This window comes from Temnothorax curvispinosus, unplaced genomic scaffold (assembly GCF_003070985.1).
Source record: "Temnothorax curvispinosus isolate PA1 unplaced genomic scaffold, ASM307098v1 QBEX01008837.1, whole genome shotgun sequence".
In the NCBI taxonomy this organism is placed as follows: Eukaryota; Metazoa; Arthropoda; class Insecta; order Hymenoptera; family Formicidae; genus Temnothorax; species Temnothorax curvispinosus.
Window position 1 is genome coordinate 406,193 of NW_020218617.1, and position 15,463 is coordinate 421,655.

Sequence of the window (15,463 nt, forward strand, 5' to 3'; positions counted from 1 at the left end):
CATTGTGTCGGTTATTTTTTTATATTAAACCTATTTAAGAATTTTACAACAAATATTATAAGGTACATTAAAATTTATCGCTCAAATTGAAATGACAATTCGTATGATCGTAACTCCAAGCAAGATATTAACAGATAAATAAAAAAAATACTACAATGAATGAAATTAAACTTGCTTTTATATCGGGAAAAATATAAATCTTATAAGATCTAAAATTTACAAGTTATTTTTACAAGTTCTTTTGGTGACACTGTATTATTTTCTCTGTTTACATTAAGATTTTAAATTACATTATAAAAGAAAAGTATTGTCAATTAAGAGAGAAGCAATTATGTGCTACTTACTATATCTCCTCTAGCTCGTATCATGCATTTCGCTAATTTGATGAATCGCCATTTCACTCACCTTTCACCAAATAGGGCTGGATATGAGTGAGCGTGCTAAGAAAACACGACTCGATCTTTGGGTCTTTCCTGTTGCACGGTAGTATGTATTCGGCTGTAAAAAGAAGAAAACTCGACTGCAGGCGATCAAATATTATGTAACAGATATTATGTAATTAATAATAGGTATGCTAATAATGATAACATGTATCACGATATTAAGCAACGGACTAATTGCGACATTTATAGGCGACGCACGTATCTGTCACGATAGTCCCCATTAATCTTTCTTAAGGACGTCTTCTCTAAACACTGAACACGTAATATTCTTCTCGGATTTAAATGTATACAGATACTGTTTCATTTAAATTCTGCTGATTTTTATGTATTTTACATTTTACGATCTAACTACAAAAACATCATTTTACATCACTAGAAATTCCTTGGCTTCATGGGCTATAAAATGTGCTTTTTTTTTAGAACACGGAATACATGAATAACTTTTGTATCAAAATGGCAAAACCTTTTAAAATAGCGTTCTTTATAATTTACTATTTTTATTTTATAACATATTATGTAATATTATATTAAGGTGTATAAGGTGAAATATTAATAGTGTATAAAATATTAAATAATGTAAAAAATGTATATATTTGTTACATAAATACTTATTTGAAAAATTAATTTATAGAGTGATTTTCTCTCAAGATTACTATCTATCTACTTCAATATTTAACGATTTATTAACTTGATACTTTCTTTCCGAGTGTAATTATATATCTCGTTAATTAGTTATGTCTAGGTGATTGTGTATATAATTGTTAGTTCGAGTTGATCATGTATTCCCGTGTATCTAAAGAAAGCACTAAGGTTTTTGCATACAGTTGCAATGTAATGTGAAAAATTTAATGATACGTTTTATTATTATCCTTAATGAATAAAGTTACCTATATTATCACGCTATAATGGATAAATTATTACTAAAAAGCATTCGCTGTTAGTTCGTTTTTTGTTCTGCAAGGTCTTCTTGTTTTCTTTTATGCTTTTTTAATAACTACTTTTATTTTCAAGAACCTTGCATTATTAACGATTAATTGATCATTCCGACAGACTGAAATGGGAAGGAAGGAGAAATAGTAATGCGAGCAATCGAGACAATTCTAAATGTGATAACACTTGACCTTTGTAAATTAAAATCTGTATTAAAGACTGAAGACATTTTAGTCTTTTCTTGCTATTATTAAGTATATTTTGCGTAGGAATCTGGAACATTTGACGCATCACTGGTATAACTATTACGTATTATCGCCACTTTCACTTGGGACACCCGTTCGACTCGACCGAACACGTGAAAAAATAAAAGACAAAGAAGAAAAAAGTATAGCAATGGGCTATGATGCTAATACATAAAAATGTATTACAATGCAAAAATTAAAAAAAGAGAGAAAAAAATAGAAAAGAATACGCACATTCTTGGATTATTACTTTTGAGAAGGTTTGGGATATAATATATAATCACTCTTAGTTTGCTCCAAAATGGAGGAAGAAAATCTGCCTATATCCCTCACGTGTTTGCTTCATCACTTTCGTCGTTGAAAAACTGCTGCCGAAGCAAGAAAGTCGATTAGTGGAACATGTAGGAAGAGCGCTGTGATTAGTAGCGCGTGTAATATTACTTTAAACAATTTAAAAGTGGTGATTTTGAATTCGACGATAAACCACGTTTCAGACGCGCCGGCCTCAGAAAGCGGAAGACATTGCTAATGCTACTGGACAAAGATTCGGTAAAAACGTAACAAGAGCTCGCAGATAAATCAGCGCTCGTTCAAGCAGTTATTTCCAAACATTTACGTTCCCGAGAACTGAGGAAGAGAAGATCTGATTTAAACTTGTGTGTACCCTTGCTTCGTTTAGAGTTTAATTTGCCGGTGCAAGATGTGTCTACCTCGAAGAAATATCGTCACTCGAATGCAACGTTAAGTACACGCAGTGGAGAATCGGCGGTGTTTTGCGTACATCGTTGTAACACCGGCTTTAACCCGGTACTTTCTCCGGATGATTGCCGATCCTCGACACCGAGAATTACGCAATCTCTGACATAACCTTCGCCACGTCGCCGAGAAACGTTACGCCATATTCCGAGACATGATATCGGCGGACCACCATAGCCGGTGTCGCGCTTCACACACGCGAATTATTTTGTCAGATTGGCTGTCATTATTGTTGGATAAAAAATTGACATCTCTACAAGACAATTAATTACTGTGCGTGAAATAAACTGATCGGAATTAGCACGGAAAATTCGTGGCGATATCATTGAATTTTTTGAAATTGTTTTAACAAGCTTCAATTTTTAATATCGCTTCTATTTTTAGTCATCAAGATCATATTTTTTGTAGTTCATTTATCCATGTTTTTAACTTTTATGCAGTATGTTTAATTTATGAAAGGATTCCAACTTAATATTTTATCTATTCATTCGGGTATTAAAATAAATAACAATATGAGATTCTTGCTTTGTTTAGATTTAAAAATAGATAAAGTCGTGCTTATTTTGTATCATTTCTGACTTTTTAATTGCAACAAAAAATAAAATAAGTTATCTAAATAAATAACATTTTTAATAATGATAATTCTAATAACTTTGCTATTAAAATTATTTGTTTATAGCAATAATAAATAAATATTTATATATATTTTCATGCGTCGCTTTTTAAAATTTTAATTGTTTTTAATTGCTTATACAATTATTAATTTAGTTTTACATTGTTGTAGGGAACTGTAATATAAAAGGTAAAGATATAATAATAAAATAATATAAAACAATTCATGAAAATCTAATTTGCATATTGATGGAATAATTGGAATTCAAAAAATATTTTCAACCTCAGCGATGCAAAAACCTGTTCTACGCATCAAAATACAAAACAGGATAAATATCTTGGTTAGAATATCAGTTGCATGATTCACGAAAGTCAAACGTATAGCTTCGATCGAATTTGTAAAACGTCGCGGAAAAATTCGCGTGATTGATGGTTGGCGCAGTCACAATAGCGGAGAGTGCAGGTGCAATCAAGACAACGGCTTCCGTCACGTAATCATAGGGTACGCCCATTGTTTGTATTTCTTCGGATTACGACGAAAGAGAAAGGCAGATATGCTCGAGATGTTCGCCGGAAAACGTAAATGAAAATACGAGGTAAGATTACACTCTCGCGTAATCATTTCCTATTATCTTTCGCGTACAAACGTAATCAACACGACCACCTCTTTCTCTCTTTCTCTTTCTCTCTTTCTCTTCTTCTTACCGTAGAATAAATGCTAATGTAAAATAAATGCATATTTTATAGACTAAATAAATGAGCCCTAATGTATCGAAGTGTTAATATGGTAAGAATTGTTAAATAGAAGAGTAATGAACTTTTCTCCAGAAGTGCGTGAAATAATATTCATTCTTCCATGGTTTTTTACTTTTAAATTTCAAAGATTTTAATGAATAATTTATTGAATAATTATATGACGTTTTGTAACTTTGAAATTCGACATTAAAATTTAAATTAGCAAATAAATCATTATAAGTAGTCGTAAAAATGCAAATATAGGTTAAAATTATAATTTTAACAAACGTTTAGAGTGCCAAAGTGCATAATGTTAGTATTTTTATTGCTGCTTTCAATTTTAAAACCCGATCGAAAACAATTTGTATGCGTCTGCGTTGCGGTGTCATGGGCGAGCAAGGATCTAATGAATATTACCACCGCGGCGTCTATGACTAACAAACGCGCATGCCGCATAGCAATCGGTTTCAATTTAGCATCTCAGCTTCCAACGACTGTGTGAAATGCAATTTAGTAATTATGATTTGACAATTGATTGATGACACGAATTAGAAGGAAACAATGATTTGAAACGATGATCTTACGAGTAGGGAAATCTGGCTCATTAAACCCGCTGTTGACTTCCGTGACATTCTGGTCCTTGCAGGACACCAAGATGGCCCACCAGAGACCTAGGAGCAGAGTGGAAGCTGTCTTCGCGAAGGCCATCCTGGCGGTCCACTCTTTCCGAGAAACACGAGACACTCCTCACTTTCTCGTCCTTACGTCTGTAAAAATGCGAGCAGATCCTTAGCGATCGATTACCCCCTCCCCACGTGGGGCGCTTATATGGAGATTTTTAACTTGAACACCGGCAACGCTTCCGGCAACTCTTCGAAGATCGCACAGGAAATAATCGACGTCGATGAATTCGCGAAAGGGATACCGATAAAGGGAAGGGACTTAATGCGAACGAGAATTGAAGGCTCTTGCCAACGAGTTCTACGGCTACTTTGATAAACTAAGGACGGGACCCCTTCATATCCTGTCTTATATGCGCGGTTCCCCTACTCTGAAGGTGCCACTACTGCCTACCGACTTTAAGGAGCCAACCGTCGTGATCACCTCTTTCCACATCTGCCTTGACAACGCGCCCTGAACCGATGTTCTATGACCGGCTGCACATGGAAAATTTACATACGGTTGCGACAATCACAACAATCGTGATTGGATATTGTTGTCGAAGCTCTGCGTTTATGGCCGAAAAATTCTATGGGAAAATAATGCCGTGGATCTTCATGACTTTTATCGCTTGCCTTTCTCACATCACATTTTATTACATTAAATCTCAACTATGTTACAAAGTCTTATTTTTGTAAGATTATTCTCACAATTTTCGTATTTTCTTTGTTTACCGATTTTAAATAATCCATAATTTGCTTTAGATTTCATATCAAATTTTATTTATAATTTGATGTGCCGTTAAAAAAATTTTTAAAGAATTAAAAATACAATACCTACGTGAAATATATATTAAAATATACAATATACATGTATGTATATATATATGTATGTATATATATGTATGTATATATGTATGTATAAAATATACAATATACATGTATATTGTATATTGAAATATATATGATACATAAAATTTTATAAATATAATTGTATTTTGAAATTTAATGTAAATTATAAAGCATTTAAAATAGGATTTATAGTTATAATATCTTTTGCTATACAAAATTCAGAGACACCTGCATCGTCAAAATTGTTATTTTTGAATAAGTGCAGCATTTTACAAATAATTTCCCTACTTGTTAATACTTTTAATTTAATTCATTTAAGTCGATGTTATGTTTATTGGATAAAAATTGCGCGGTCATTGAACGTCATTAACGTCAAAGCAATGAAATAAATCAATAAGGCTGCCTTTGTTCCGCGACGATTGTTGACGAACTTGATCGGCCATGATCATTTTAATGTTCCATTGTCTCTTTAGATTTGTCCTCCGAGGAACCTGATCTTCAATTGCGTTTCCTGAATCGTGCGCAACATGCGAACAGATAACTTGTTGAACAGATAACTTGACGTACATACCGTAAAAATTTTGCATAGTGGACAACCAAGTTCACCTCGACGTCGTACAATTATCCCCTTTCCACCTTATGTAGTGTATAAAAATCTTTTTGCATTGAGAATCTTTAACTAAAAAGTTAAACCTTTAACTGAAAAAAAGCTACTGACCTTCTGCAAAGGATATGGTAAACCAGTTTGCCGATATTATTTCAGTTTCTTTTTACAATGACTAGACATAAATGCTGCAATCATACTTATACTTATAATTATAATTATTAATTGCTACAATTATATTACACTCGAAAAAGTTGCACATTAATATTAACTATTTATTAGAATGTTTTTTTTATGTCGCACGTTTTGTTGCAAGATAAGCATCATATATAAACAACAATTAAGCGTGAGGTAAGTGGAACGATCTTGAAAAGGATTGCGACAAAGTTTCATAATTACATCGTAAAAGAGGAGACTGTCGACAGAATTGCAGTGGGAAAGACCGAAAATGCAGAACTTTGGTATAAGAAATCTTTATATGCAAGTGCAAACTTATACGAACGAGAATTGTTCGAAAAATATATATATATATATAATTGCTATTTTTTTAATTGAATAATTTTTAATAAACTTGCTGCTCGCGCATTATTTGTTCTTGGTTTATAATAGATTTTGCTAATATTTGAAAAAAGGTCATATTATATTATATCGTATATTTTTAATGGAATAATTGATTAAAGTACATCATTGAATTACGCACATACAAGATTTATAATAATAATTTGAATAAATTAATTTTATTTATAGGATTATGTACCACCAAGGATAACCGCGTTGTACTCTCATAGTCCTTTAATTACCATATGTTAGTTGGTTTATGGTAATAATATTATATTTTCTTTTAAATAAGTTTTCAAATAACTTGCACATTTATTGCAAATTTGTTATTTATTTTTACAGCTTAGCTAACATTAATATTTGTTTAATGTTCATTTCTTGAGTCGCAACATACGGACAAATAACTTTTTGAACAGATAACTTGAAGTTTAAAAGTTTGTAACATTTTTTGCATAGTGACAAGTTTACTTCGACACACATCTCTATCTTACCTTATGATATACAAAAATCTTTTGATTGTGTTGTTTGTATATGCATATAGATACTGCATATAATATATTATAAAATATAAATTAAAATAAGATTTAATTTTTAATTTGCAATTATACATACATCTTAATTGTTATGTGTGTAAAAGTTTAATAACTTTCAAATTTGACCTTTGCAAATACTATTTTAGAAAGGAATCTAAATCCAAATGTACTGTGTAAAGAAACATAAATAAAGCAGTGTATATTATCGTGCTATCAAATTAATTAAAAATATCAAATTTGTTGTTCACACAAATAAAATTATTCATGTAGTAATCAATTTTCAGTACTTGTCGAGCGCTTATTAATACATGATTTCCATGATAGTGACTGTGACAATAAAGTAAAAACATAGTGTAAAACTATAATTAATATCAATTATAATAATAAATTAATTAATTAGTATTGCAAAAAAATGCAATAATAAAATTTGATTAAATTTTAGATGTTTTCTTCAAAAACAGGTGTTTTATATCGTTCAAGAGAACTTTCTATTTTTATTCTCGAAAGCCTAAGAGATGTTTTTCAAGTATACTCAGCTGTAAGAATGGTCAACAGCGTGAAGGAGAATAAAACTTGTAGATCGTATAAAATCATGTCGATTGTCTAAATTATAAATAATATCGAAAAGATACAAGTATTTAAAATTATGAATTGATGATATATATTTGATTATTTCAAATATATTTATTAATAATTACATGTACTAGAAAAAAATCTAAAAAATAAATAAATAGTGTATAAAGATAACATTGATTTTTGCAAATAAATTTTAAAGAAGATAAATTATTTTCTAATATTTTTTAAAATAAAATTTTAAAGTTTTTTATTGTATATTTTAGTAATCATACGTGTATGTAAAAACGTTAAATTTATATATAATTATATTATTTATATTTAATTACATTACGAGATAGAAATCTAAACTTAATACTATTAATTCTCCAAATTTTAAAATAGACTTTCTAGAGAATATAATAAAAAATTTTACTTAATTTACTTAATTTTTACTTTATTACTTAGTTTTTCTTTATAGAATTATTTTTAGCTGGATATTATTTATACATGTATTATTCAGAACATTCACAAAAGAGTGTTCTGAATACGTTACATTTTTGCGCTTTATTTACAAGTAGAACTGCATTTAAAATGCTGATGATGTTTGCTCACACTAATTAAGGAAACGTATTGATTTACGCTTTTAGCTGCACAAGATTATATAAACTACATTCCCGGTTTTAAAGGTTAATATTACACACATCTAGTTAAAATTACGTGTTCAGACTCGACGTATTTGCTATGACGTCTTAAGCTACGAAAAAATCAATTACTTATATATGCATTCAGAATTTGTTCGTCATTTTGAACAAGAATAATGAAAACAGGTGCATATACATAATTCCATGATAACAAAGGTAAGGAACTAAACAGGTAAATAATAATTTCTACAATCTATTTACATACAAAGAATAAGTGCAAAACGAAAATGCGTTTAAGGTGGCAGCAATGTGTCCAATGGAAATTTCGAGTAAATCTTATTCGAGAACGTCTTAAAGATATCCGAAACGGCATTCTCGAGAGCTGGCTTAATTTCGGCCTCCACAATATCCCAGTTGTTGTTTAAAAAGAGGTTCATGGCATTGGATAAAGTACTGTCACCGTTGAACAAATTGTCCATATGGATATTGGCTTGTCCAACGTTGAAGTCTACGTACAAGTCGGTGACCCGATAATGAGTCTCACCAGTTTCTCGAGATTGATAACGCTCGCCTTGGACAGTGGATATGACGTCAATATCCGAAAGGTTACCACGCATCAATCCGTTTCCGTTTATAGGCAACATCAGAATATTTCCTTCTATATTGTAGCTAGCGTTCATCTTAAGACGTGGAAGGTATAGTTTCAACCTAACGCGATTATCATCGACATCGACCCTGAAAAAGATGACTAAATAAATTCTGTATATACTATTTACGACGATTTGTGATATAAATAATTTTAATGCGATTTGATATGTAGTTTAAGATGAGAGAATATTCTTGCAAGCATCAGATTTTTGAGCTATGGATGAATTTTAACTCGTTTCTCAATCTGGTTCATCGCTCGACTTACGTACTTAACGCTTTTTAAGATGAAACTCGTTCCACCTTGAACCTCAATGTCGGTATACGTCGATCTGATGGAAACTGGACCGGCTGACTGGCTAATTTCAATCCGTGGCACGCGAAGTGGCTCACAGGATGGTATTTTCAATGCTGGAATGCCCGCCTTCAGATAAGGTCTTAACAAGTCGATGCTTTGCTTTACGCATTCGTTCAGCTTCGGATCGTTGCGGTGGCATATCTTCAGAAACGATGCTAAAAAAAAAGATGGTCTGCGATTTGCAATTCTTTTCTCGCAAACGTTGCGTGATTAAAATAACGACGCGTTTTATATTAATAACTCAACAATTAAGTGATATTTAATATTTAATACCACAAATATATAAATCGTTGAAAAATGGGTTAATAAAAACTTGAGATAATAGCATATATTACATTTTAATAGCATCATATTAAAGCAACGTGATTTTTTTATAAAAGTAGTGTTTGAGTTTTTGCGCGATGTTTCAGTTTTTTATTTTAGTTTTTACGCGTAATACATTCAATTATAGGAAACTGACGTGAATAGTTAAATTCCACGCTTAAGAGAAGACACAAGAGAAGGCTAATATAAAAAATAAGTAAATATTAATTGCACAAATGCATAAACGTCTATCAATCAAAAAATAAATTTTTAATTCTTCTTGGGTCTTCTTAAATTAAATAGAAATCAAATTATAAACATGATTTCTTCTTAAAAAAAAAAACATTACATTTTTAATTACAGATATTCTTTAGAAATTATCTGAAAATCACTGATATAAAACCGACATTTCGTCTATCCAATAATCTATAATAACCGTATAAATAAAAAAAATTTACATTAAATAAACTATTTTATAAAATAATCGATATTACTTACGTATATCACAAGTTTTCCCTGCGACGAATCCAATTGTTAGAAACAAGAATGCACATATATTCGCGCTGGTGTTCATTGTGGTTACGATGAATTCCATGCGTAGAATAATTCGTCGATACGTCGAAATGTCACTTTACACAAATGTCGATCGTCGCAATGCGCTGATTAAGCGATAATTGTCCTCACATTGTCCCTCTTTATAAATCCCATGACGAATCGATGTGCTTATTCGACATGAAACGACTTACGTTTTTCTTCTTCGTGACATAGTTAAATTTGCATAGATGTGCAATACAATGTGGTTTAATTTTCAATCGCTCATTAACATCCAATTGAGAAACATATACTTATTTGAAATTCTATATCTATGATAATTATTCGTCATATCTGCACTGAGAAAAATAATTGGTTGTACGGATTAAATTTGTATAGTTGTTGATGCAATGGTTGATTCAGCAATTATTAAGTTGCACTAAAAAGGGTATAGTTCATTCATGTCAACCATTAAAATTTTAAATCAAGCATTAGTTAATTCAACTAACGTTTAGTTAAACCAACTAATGTTTAGTTGAACGTATCGGATTAAATATTTCAGTTGGATTTTGCGTTTTCCAACAAAATTTTTTTCTTAGTGTGTCGACGGAAGGTTGTTCAAAAACCTTGCTCTCCATTATCGCATAATGAAGGAATTTAAGGAAATGTTATACAGACTGATCGAAGAAAATATATCGATGTCTGACTAAGAGCCACTTAGCTAGCATCATATAAGACTGGTCCATGGCCCAGATCCTCTATGCCCTTCCATGATCAACTATAAAAACCTCCAGCATCGCCGGCTTGCAGACCACACCAGTCATCTATATGTTTGCGCGCGATTGCCGATTCTTCTCGAGTATTAGTTTTCAAGAAATCATCATCGATTATTTCCAAGATGCCGTTTAGAATCGCGCATCAAAAACTAACGAGCAACGTATGTTGAATCGCATGCTGATGTGCACGATTGCCATATGCTTTCTGCTGATATTTGTCGTCATCGGTATCATACTTGTGTTAATCTATAAACCGATTTACGTGTGGGAACTTGACATACCTTATTGAAGATACCCGAAGAATCTCTCCGCTCGACTCTACGCTTGTAACAGGATTGAAATAAATTATCAACCTCGACAAAATGGTTAGATCAGCGCAGCGAGGTGTCCTTCATGTGCTTCTGGTACTCTCCGCTACGACTTTGACGAGATGCGCGTTACTGGAGATGTCCCGGATGCTCTGGAACAAGACGGTGTCCGGAGGCTTGACGAAAATAGGCAGACTGGACCCGTTGAGGGTGCCGTTGATCAAAGTTGATCAGTCCGAGGGCGACGCCAATTACAGAGTGATCCTGAAAAACTTGGAGGTCGTCGGGCTCAATGGATCGGTCCTGGAGAGTATTCACATCGCTCGTGGCGGACTGAGGTCCAACCTGAGTGAAACTCAGGCCGGATACGTGAGTTACAGCGACCTGCGAGATGTGGATTCTATCGGATATAGATTCCACACTATGATGAGGGAACCCAGTATACCCAAGGAGAGTTTTGAAGCCGTCGTTTCGCCCACGAATCAAGCTGCTGACATAAGGCCCTCTTCGCGATATCAAGATGCTCGCTTCGACCGATTGCAGCAGGATCAACACGGCAGGACGTTCGAGCAAAGTCGGCAGTATGATGGACGAATTCCTCTCCGTCCCGATGTCACGTCTGATGGTTTTTACAGAGGCAATTTGAAAGCGTCGAACAATTTTGAGACGAATTCTGGGAATATCGAGAGTTTCAAGCGACCGGCTTACGTTCAGCCGATTTATGCGCAGAGAACGAGAGGTTTCCAAGGATATCGCGGAAATTTGCAGAATAGTGGAGACACGATCGATTGCGACGATACAAAGGCCGCCCAATTTAGAGGAAATCAGGGCAACCAACGATATATAGATCGACAACGCGCCAATGCTGGATATTACGGTGAACGAGTCGGGGATGCTGAGGTAAGATATTAATTATTTGTCACAATGTTACTTGCATTATTATGTAATATTTTTATGTAATTCACACGTGTATTAAGAAAATGAAGTGTAATCGATATGCAACAACACTTTCAAATCACCAAATTTATTAAAACAGGTTTCCGCGTCGGAAATAGTCGAGACCAGATTGAAAAATCGGGATGATGTAAGACCGCCTGCGTTGTATAACAGAGAACAGTCTCGGCACTCGGACCGATCGGACGTTGCATCTTCCGGCAATGTTAAATCGTCGAGAAACGGGATGAGGGAGCGATTGGGTTACATCGACATCGTCTACGCGGATGAGAAAACCAACGGCAGCGTAAAGCGTTTCGGTAATCTGGGTACCGATGCCGGAGAGAATCGGCGAGTATACGGCATCGAAGACGTCATGAAGGTATTGTAAGATTTCTTTCCCCTTAATTTACGCGGGATCTTTTTTAAAATAAACTGTAGATACTAATTAAATTGTACTTACATTTTTCAACAAAGTTTTCATATAATTTACAAGACGTTTTAATTGCAAATCTCTGTACTACAGAACATTCGGGAGAGCACGAAATTCATTAACTACAATTTTACGGAGGGTGAAGCCCTAAGAAAGAGAAACGACATGGTTAAAGCTGCGATGGAAGCCAAAAGATTGAAGGATCTGACCAGATATGCGAAAACCTATCAAGAGCAGCAAGGGTACTTCGAGGAAGGCATGCAGCTGATCTATCATTATGGAATAGACGCAAAAAATGATAGTAATCTCAATGATACCAAAAGAACGAAACGAGCGCATCCTGAGGAAACATCCGAAGTAGGATTATTTAAACACCCTTGATTCTCAAGCAAGAAATTAGGATCGTTCGAAAGTGTTTTGTAATTAATACACATTTATCTAATGACAAGAATACTGTAATTTACTTGTACGTCTGAAAACATTTTAGGACGATCTGATGCATGTGATTTTGAGAATACGCGTTCCGCTGCTTCGCGTGAAGTCTCAGTACACGCTTCTGGGAAAAGTGGGGAAGGAGATGTTACACGGCAACGGTCTACTCGTCGGGAACTTCAGTAAGAAAAATACTCGTATTCCAATATCACTGAGATTGCGCATAAAAATAATAAAAAGCGTCATATTTCCATTGCCTCAACAGCCGATGTAGTGGGCGACTTTACGCTGGAACTGAAGAAGATCAACGAAGAATTGGTGATCGTCCGTGCTGCTAGAGCGAAGCTATCCGCGAAGGATGAGAAAATCAGTCTTCAAGGTATGGACGAGAAGGGACCGGTGCAGGCTGTTCTCAGTTATGGTAAGAATGAGCAATTTAAATATTATAGATTTGCGACAAGACGATTAAATCATCTTATTGCTTTTATCGCAAAATTCGGTGCCTACTTTTCTCGGAAGTAAATAAAATTAGTAGCACTCTCCTTTTTAGAGAAGAAAAATAAGCACAATGATTTATCAATTGCCAAACTAAATCGATTGATAGCCAAAAATCCGGTTTTTTCCGATTATGTGTAATCACGTTTGTTTTTATTGCGCGACGCGGCTCTTCCGCAATTACTTGGCAGAATGAAAAGCCGAATTCTTTCTTGGAAAGTGGCGTAGGCCGCGTAGGCCGATATGGCGATACCGCTTATCGAACACACAGGTATCCTGTGACACCGCTGTCGATTACCATAAACAGTACATGTGCTTATTATACATATAAAGAAGAGCAGGAGAGAGAGTCCGCGTGTGACTTATATTTTAAAATGTTCCGTACCCGTTCTGTTTTTGTAACACGAGGAAACGAGAACGGGATATATGTATATGTCATGACAATCAACGCGTCGCGAATCGTCGGAATCGATCGTAGGTGTATATACGTAGGTGTGCGCCGACATACTCGAGTAAAAGTCCTCACTTTCTTGCGAACGCGACCGAACGAGCTCGTAACGGAACGATCTCGCGCGACATTAACTCGGTTAATTTCTCATTCTGTCGTTGACTTTTTTTTCCTTCGTCTCTTTCTTCTCCTCTAGGTTTAACGGCTGCGGAGGCAGTCGCCGCGATGCTCGCCGACGACTTCGCGACCAAGGGACTCAGCGAGAGAACGTCTGACGCGTTGATCTACAGGATGTATAAGGATTTGCCAGTCAATTAATCAGTCCGTTTTCGAGGCAATCGAGAACTTTACATCGTCTTTCCGCTCGTCAATCATGTTTTATTTTATGCATATTTATTTCTTGATTTTATTTGTTTGGAGGTTGGGTACGATACTTTTCATACTTTATTCATCATTATTTTAAGGCGTTTATTAATTTTTTAAATCTATTATAAATTTATATACTTCTAAATTGCTATTAGCGCCTAATTGCGCTTATTATATACGCATGTGTTATTTGCATGATTTATTTCCTTTTATTTATTTATTTATTTATTTATATCTATTTACCTATTGTGTATACAAGATATATTAATTTAGAGAAATCGTACTTTTATTAATTTTATTGAATTAATTCTCACTACAACATGTCAATAAAATAAGTTTTAACAGCAAAAGCGAGGAGATTTTATGAACATTTTCTCTCTTATTGCTATTGCATATGATTTACAAAGGGATTCAGTATTCATTACATAATCGCATTAATCGCACTTAGAAAACTTGAGTAATAGCATCATTCTCGACTGTAACAGCAGAATAGCAGACCGGAAAGTTGTTTTGTATTCCGAAATATGTAAATGAATTATTTTTGTGCTTCACGTGTACAAATTTCTTGCCTATGAGCAGATACAGAATCGCACATTCATTACAGTCACAATAATAATAAATTATTAAAAAAGCGTAGACTCTAGGTATCTGCTCTTTGAATCTTGCTTGATTCAACTTTGCAATGATTTTAATCACTTGCATTTTAATCACATTGGTGTTTCTCTCTTTTTTCCTTCCACTCATTTTACTTCCTTGTTTATTCATTTATTATACACAAGTGTTTCCCACAAGTGTTAATTTTGAATCGTTAATGTTACATGATTGTGTGAGATCGATGAAGAGGAAACGAAAATTTGGCTTAATAAGCATTTGCAGCCACGAGGATGATCATCAAGGATCTTAGTTAGCCTTAGCAATTACAACGATTGCTAAGAACAGAAAAAATGCAAATGGTTAGCGAGAAACGCGGAAAGGAGAACGATTCACAATCGCGTGCGTGCATGCGGAATTCTTGATTACTTGCATGTCTCGGAGACATGGATATAAGAAATTAATCATGAAGTGCTGAAGTCAATCACAAGTCAATCCGTTTAAGAGTATAAATAGCTGTCGGGAGCAAGTAGGAGAGAAACGGGGAAATTTTATGTTCGGCAATTGAGTAACTTCTCTATCTCTAAAGAAAAGGGCATGCCCATAAGATCGCGGCCCTGGCCTATGGCCTGAAAGTCTTTATTGACATTTTCAGCATTTGGCATCGTAATCTCCGTATGTAACTTTGTACCTATCTTTTGCATGCGCTGTAATTCTATAA

The 15,463-nt window shown here is 34.1% G+C and overlaps 3 protein-coding genes across 4 annotated transcripts in view; 1 reads left to right on the forward strand and 2 right to left on the reverse strand.

The window, feature by feature from the left end:
- The window catches only part of LOC112458366 (protein takeout-like), a 7,105-nt gene extending 2,339 nt beyond the window's left edge, over positions 1-4,766 (reverse strand). The window contains exons 1-3 of one of the 2 annotated variants that reach the window (XM_025021968.1): positions 4,565-4,766; positions 4,306-4,488; positions 406-498 (exon numbers count right to left, since the gene is read on the reverse strand). In XM_025021968.1, coding sequence (XP_024877736.1) covers positions 406-498; positions 4,306-4,429 — 217 coding nt within the window. In that variant the 5' untranslated portion in view covers positions 4,430-4,488; positions 4,565-4,766. Of the gene's footprint in view, positions 1-405; positions 499-4,305 lie in introns of both variants that reach the window. The other variant, XM_025021967.1, reaches the window with a different exon arrangement.
- A 3,594-nt stretch (positions 4,767-8,360) lies between these two features.
- Positions 8,361-10,058, reverse strand: LOC112458380 (protein takeout-like). The gene is made up of 3 exons (XM_025021983.1): positions 9,928-10,058; positions 9,041-9,281; positions 8,361-8,858 (listed from the first exon to the last, which is right to left on the reverse strand). Exons 1-3 carry the CDS (start codon positions 10,022-10,024, stop codon positions 8,417-8,419), a joined length of 780 nt encoding a protein of 259 aa, XP_024877751.1. The 5' UTR covers positions 10,025-10,058; the 3' UTR covers positions 8,361-8,416.
- Positions 10,059-10,871: 813 nt separating this feature from the next.
- LOC112458402 lies at positions 10,872-14,183 on the forward strand. Its single transcript, XM_025022023.1, has 6 exons — positions 10,872-11,944; positions 12,081-12,359; positions 12,504-12,767; positions 12,898-13,024; positions 13,108-13,263; positions 13,982-14,183. The coding sequence occupies exons 1-6, from the start codon at positions 11,099-11,101 to the stop codon at positions 14,101-14,103; spliced, it is 1,794 nt and encodes a 597-aa protein (XP_024877791.1). The 5' UTR covers positions 10,872-11,098; the 3' UTR covers positions 14,104-14,183.
- The last annotated feature ends 1,280 nt before the right edge of the window (positions 14,184-15,463 follow it).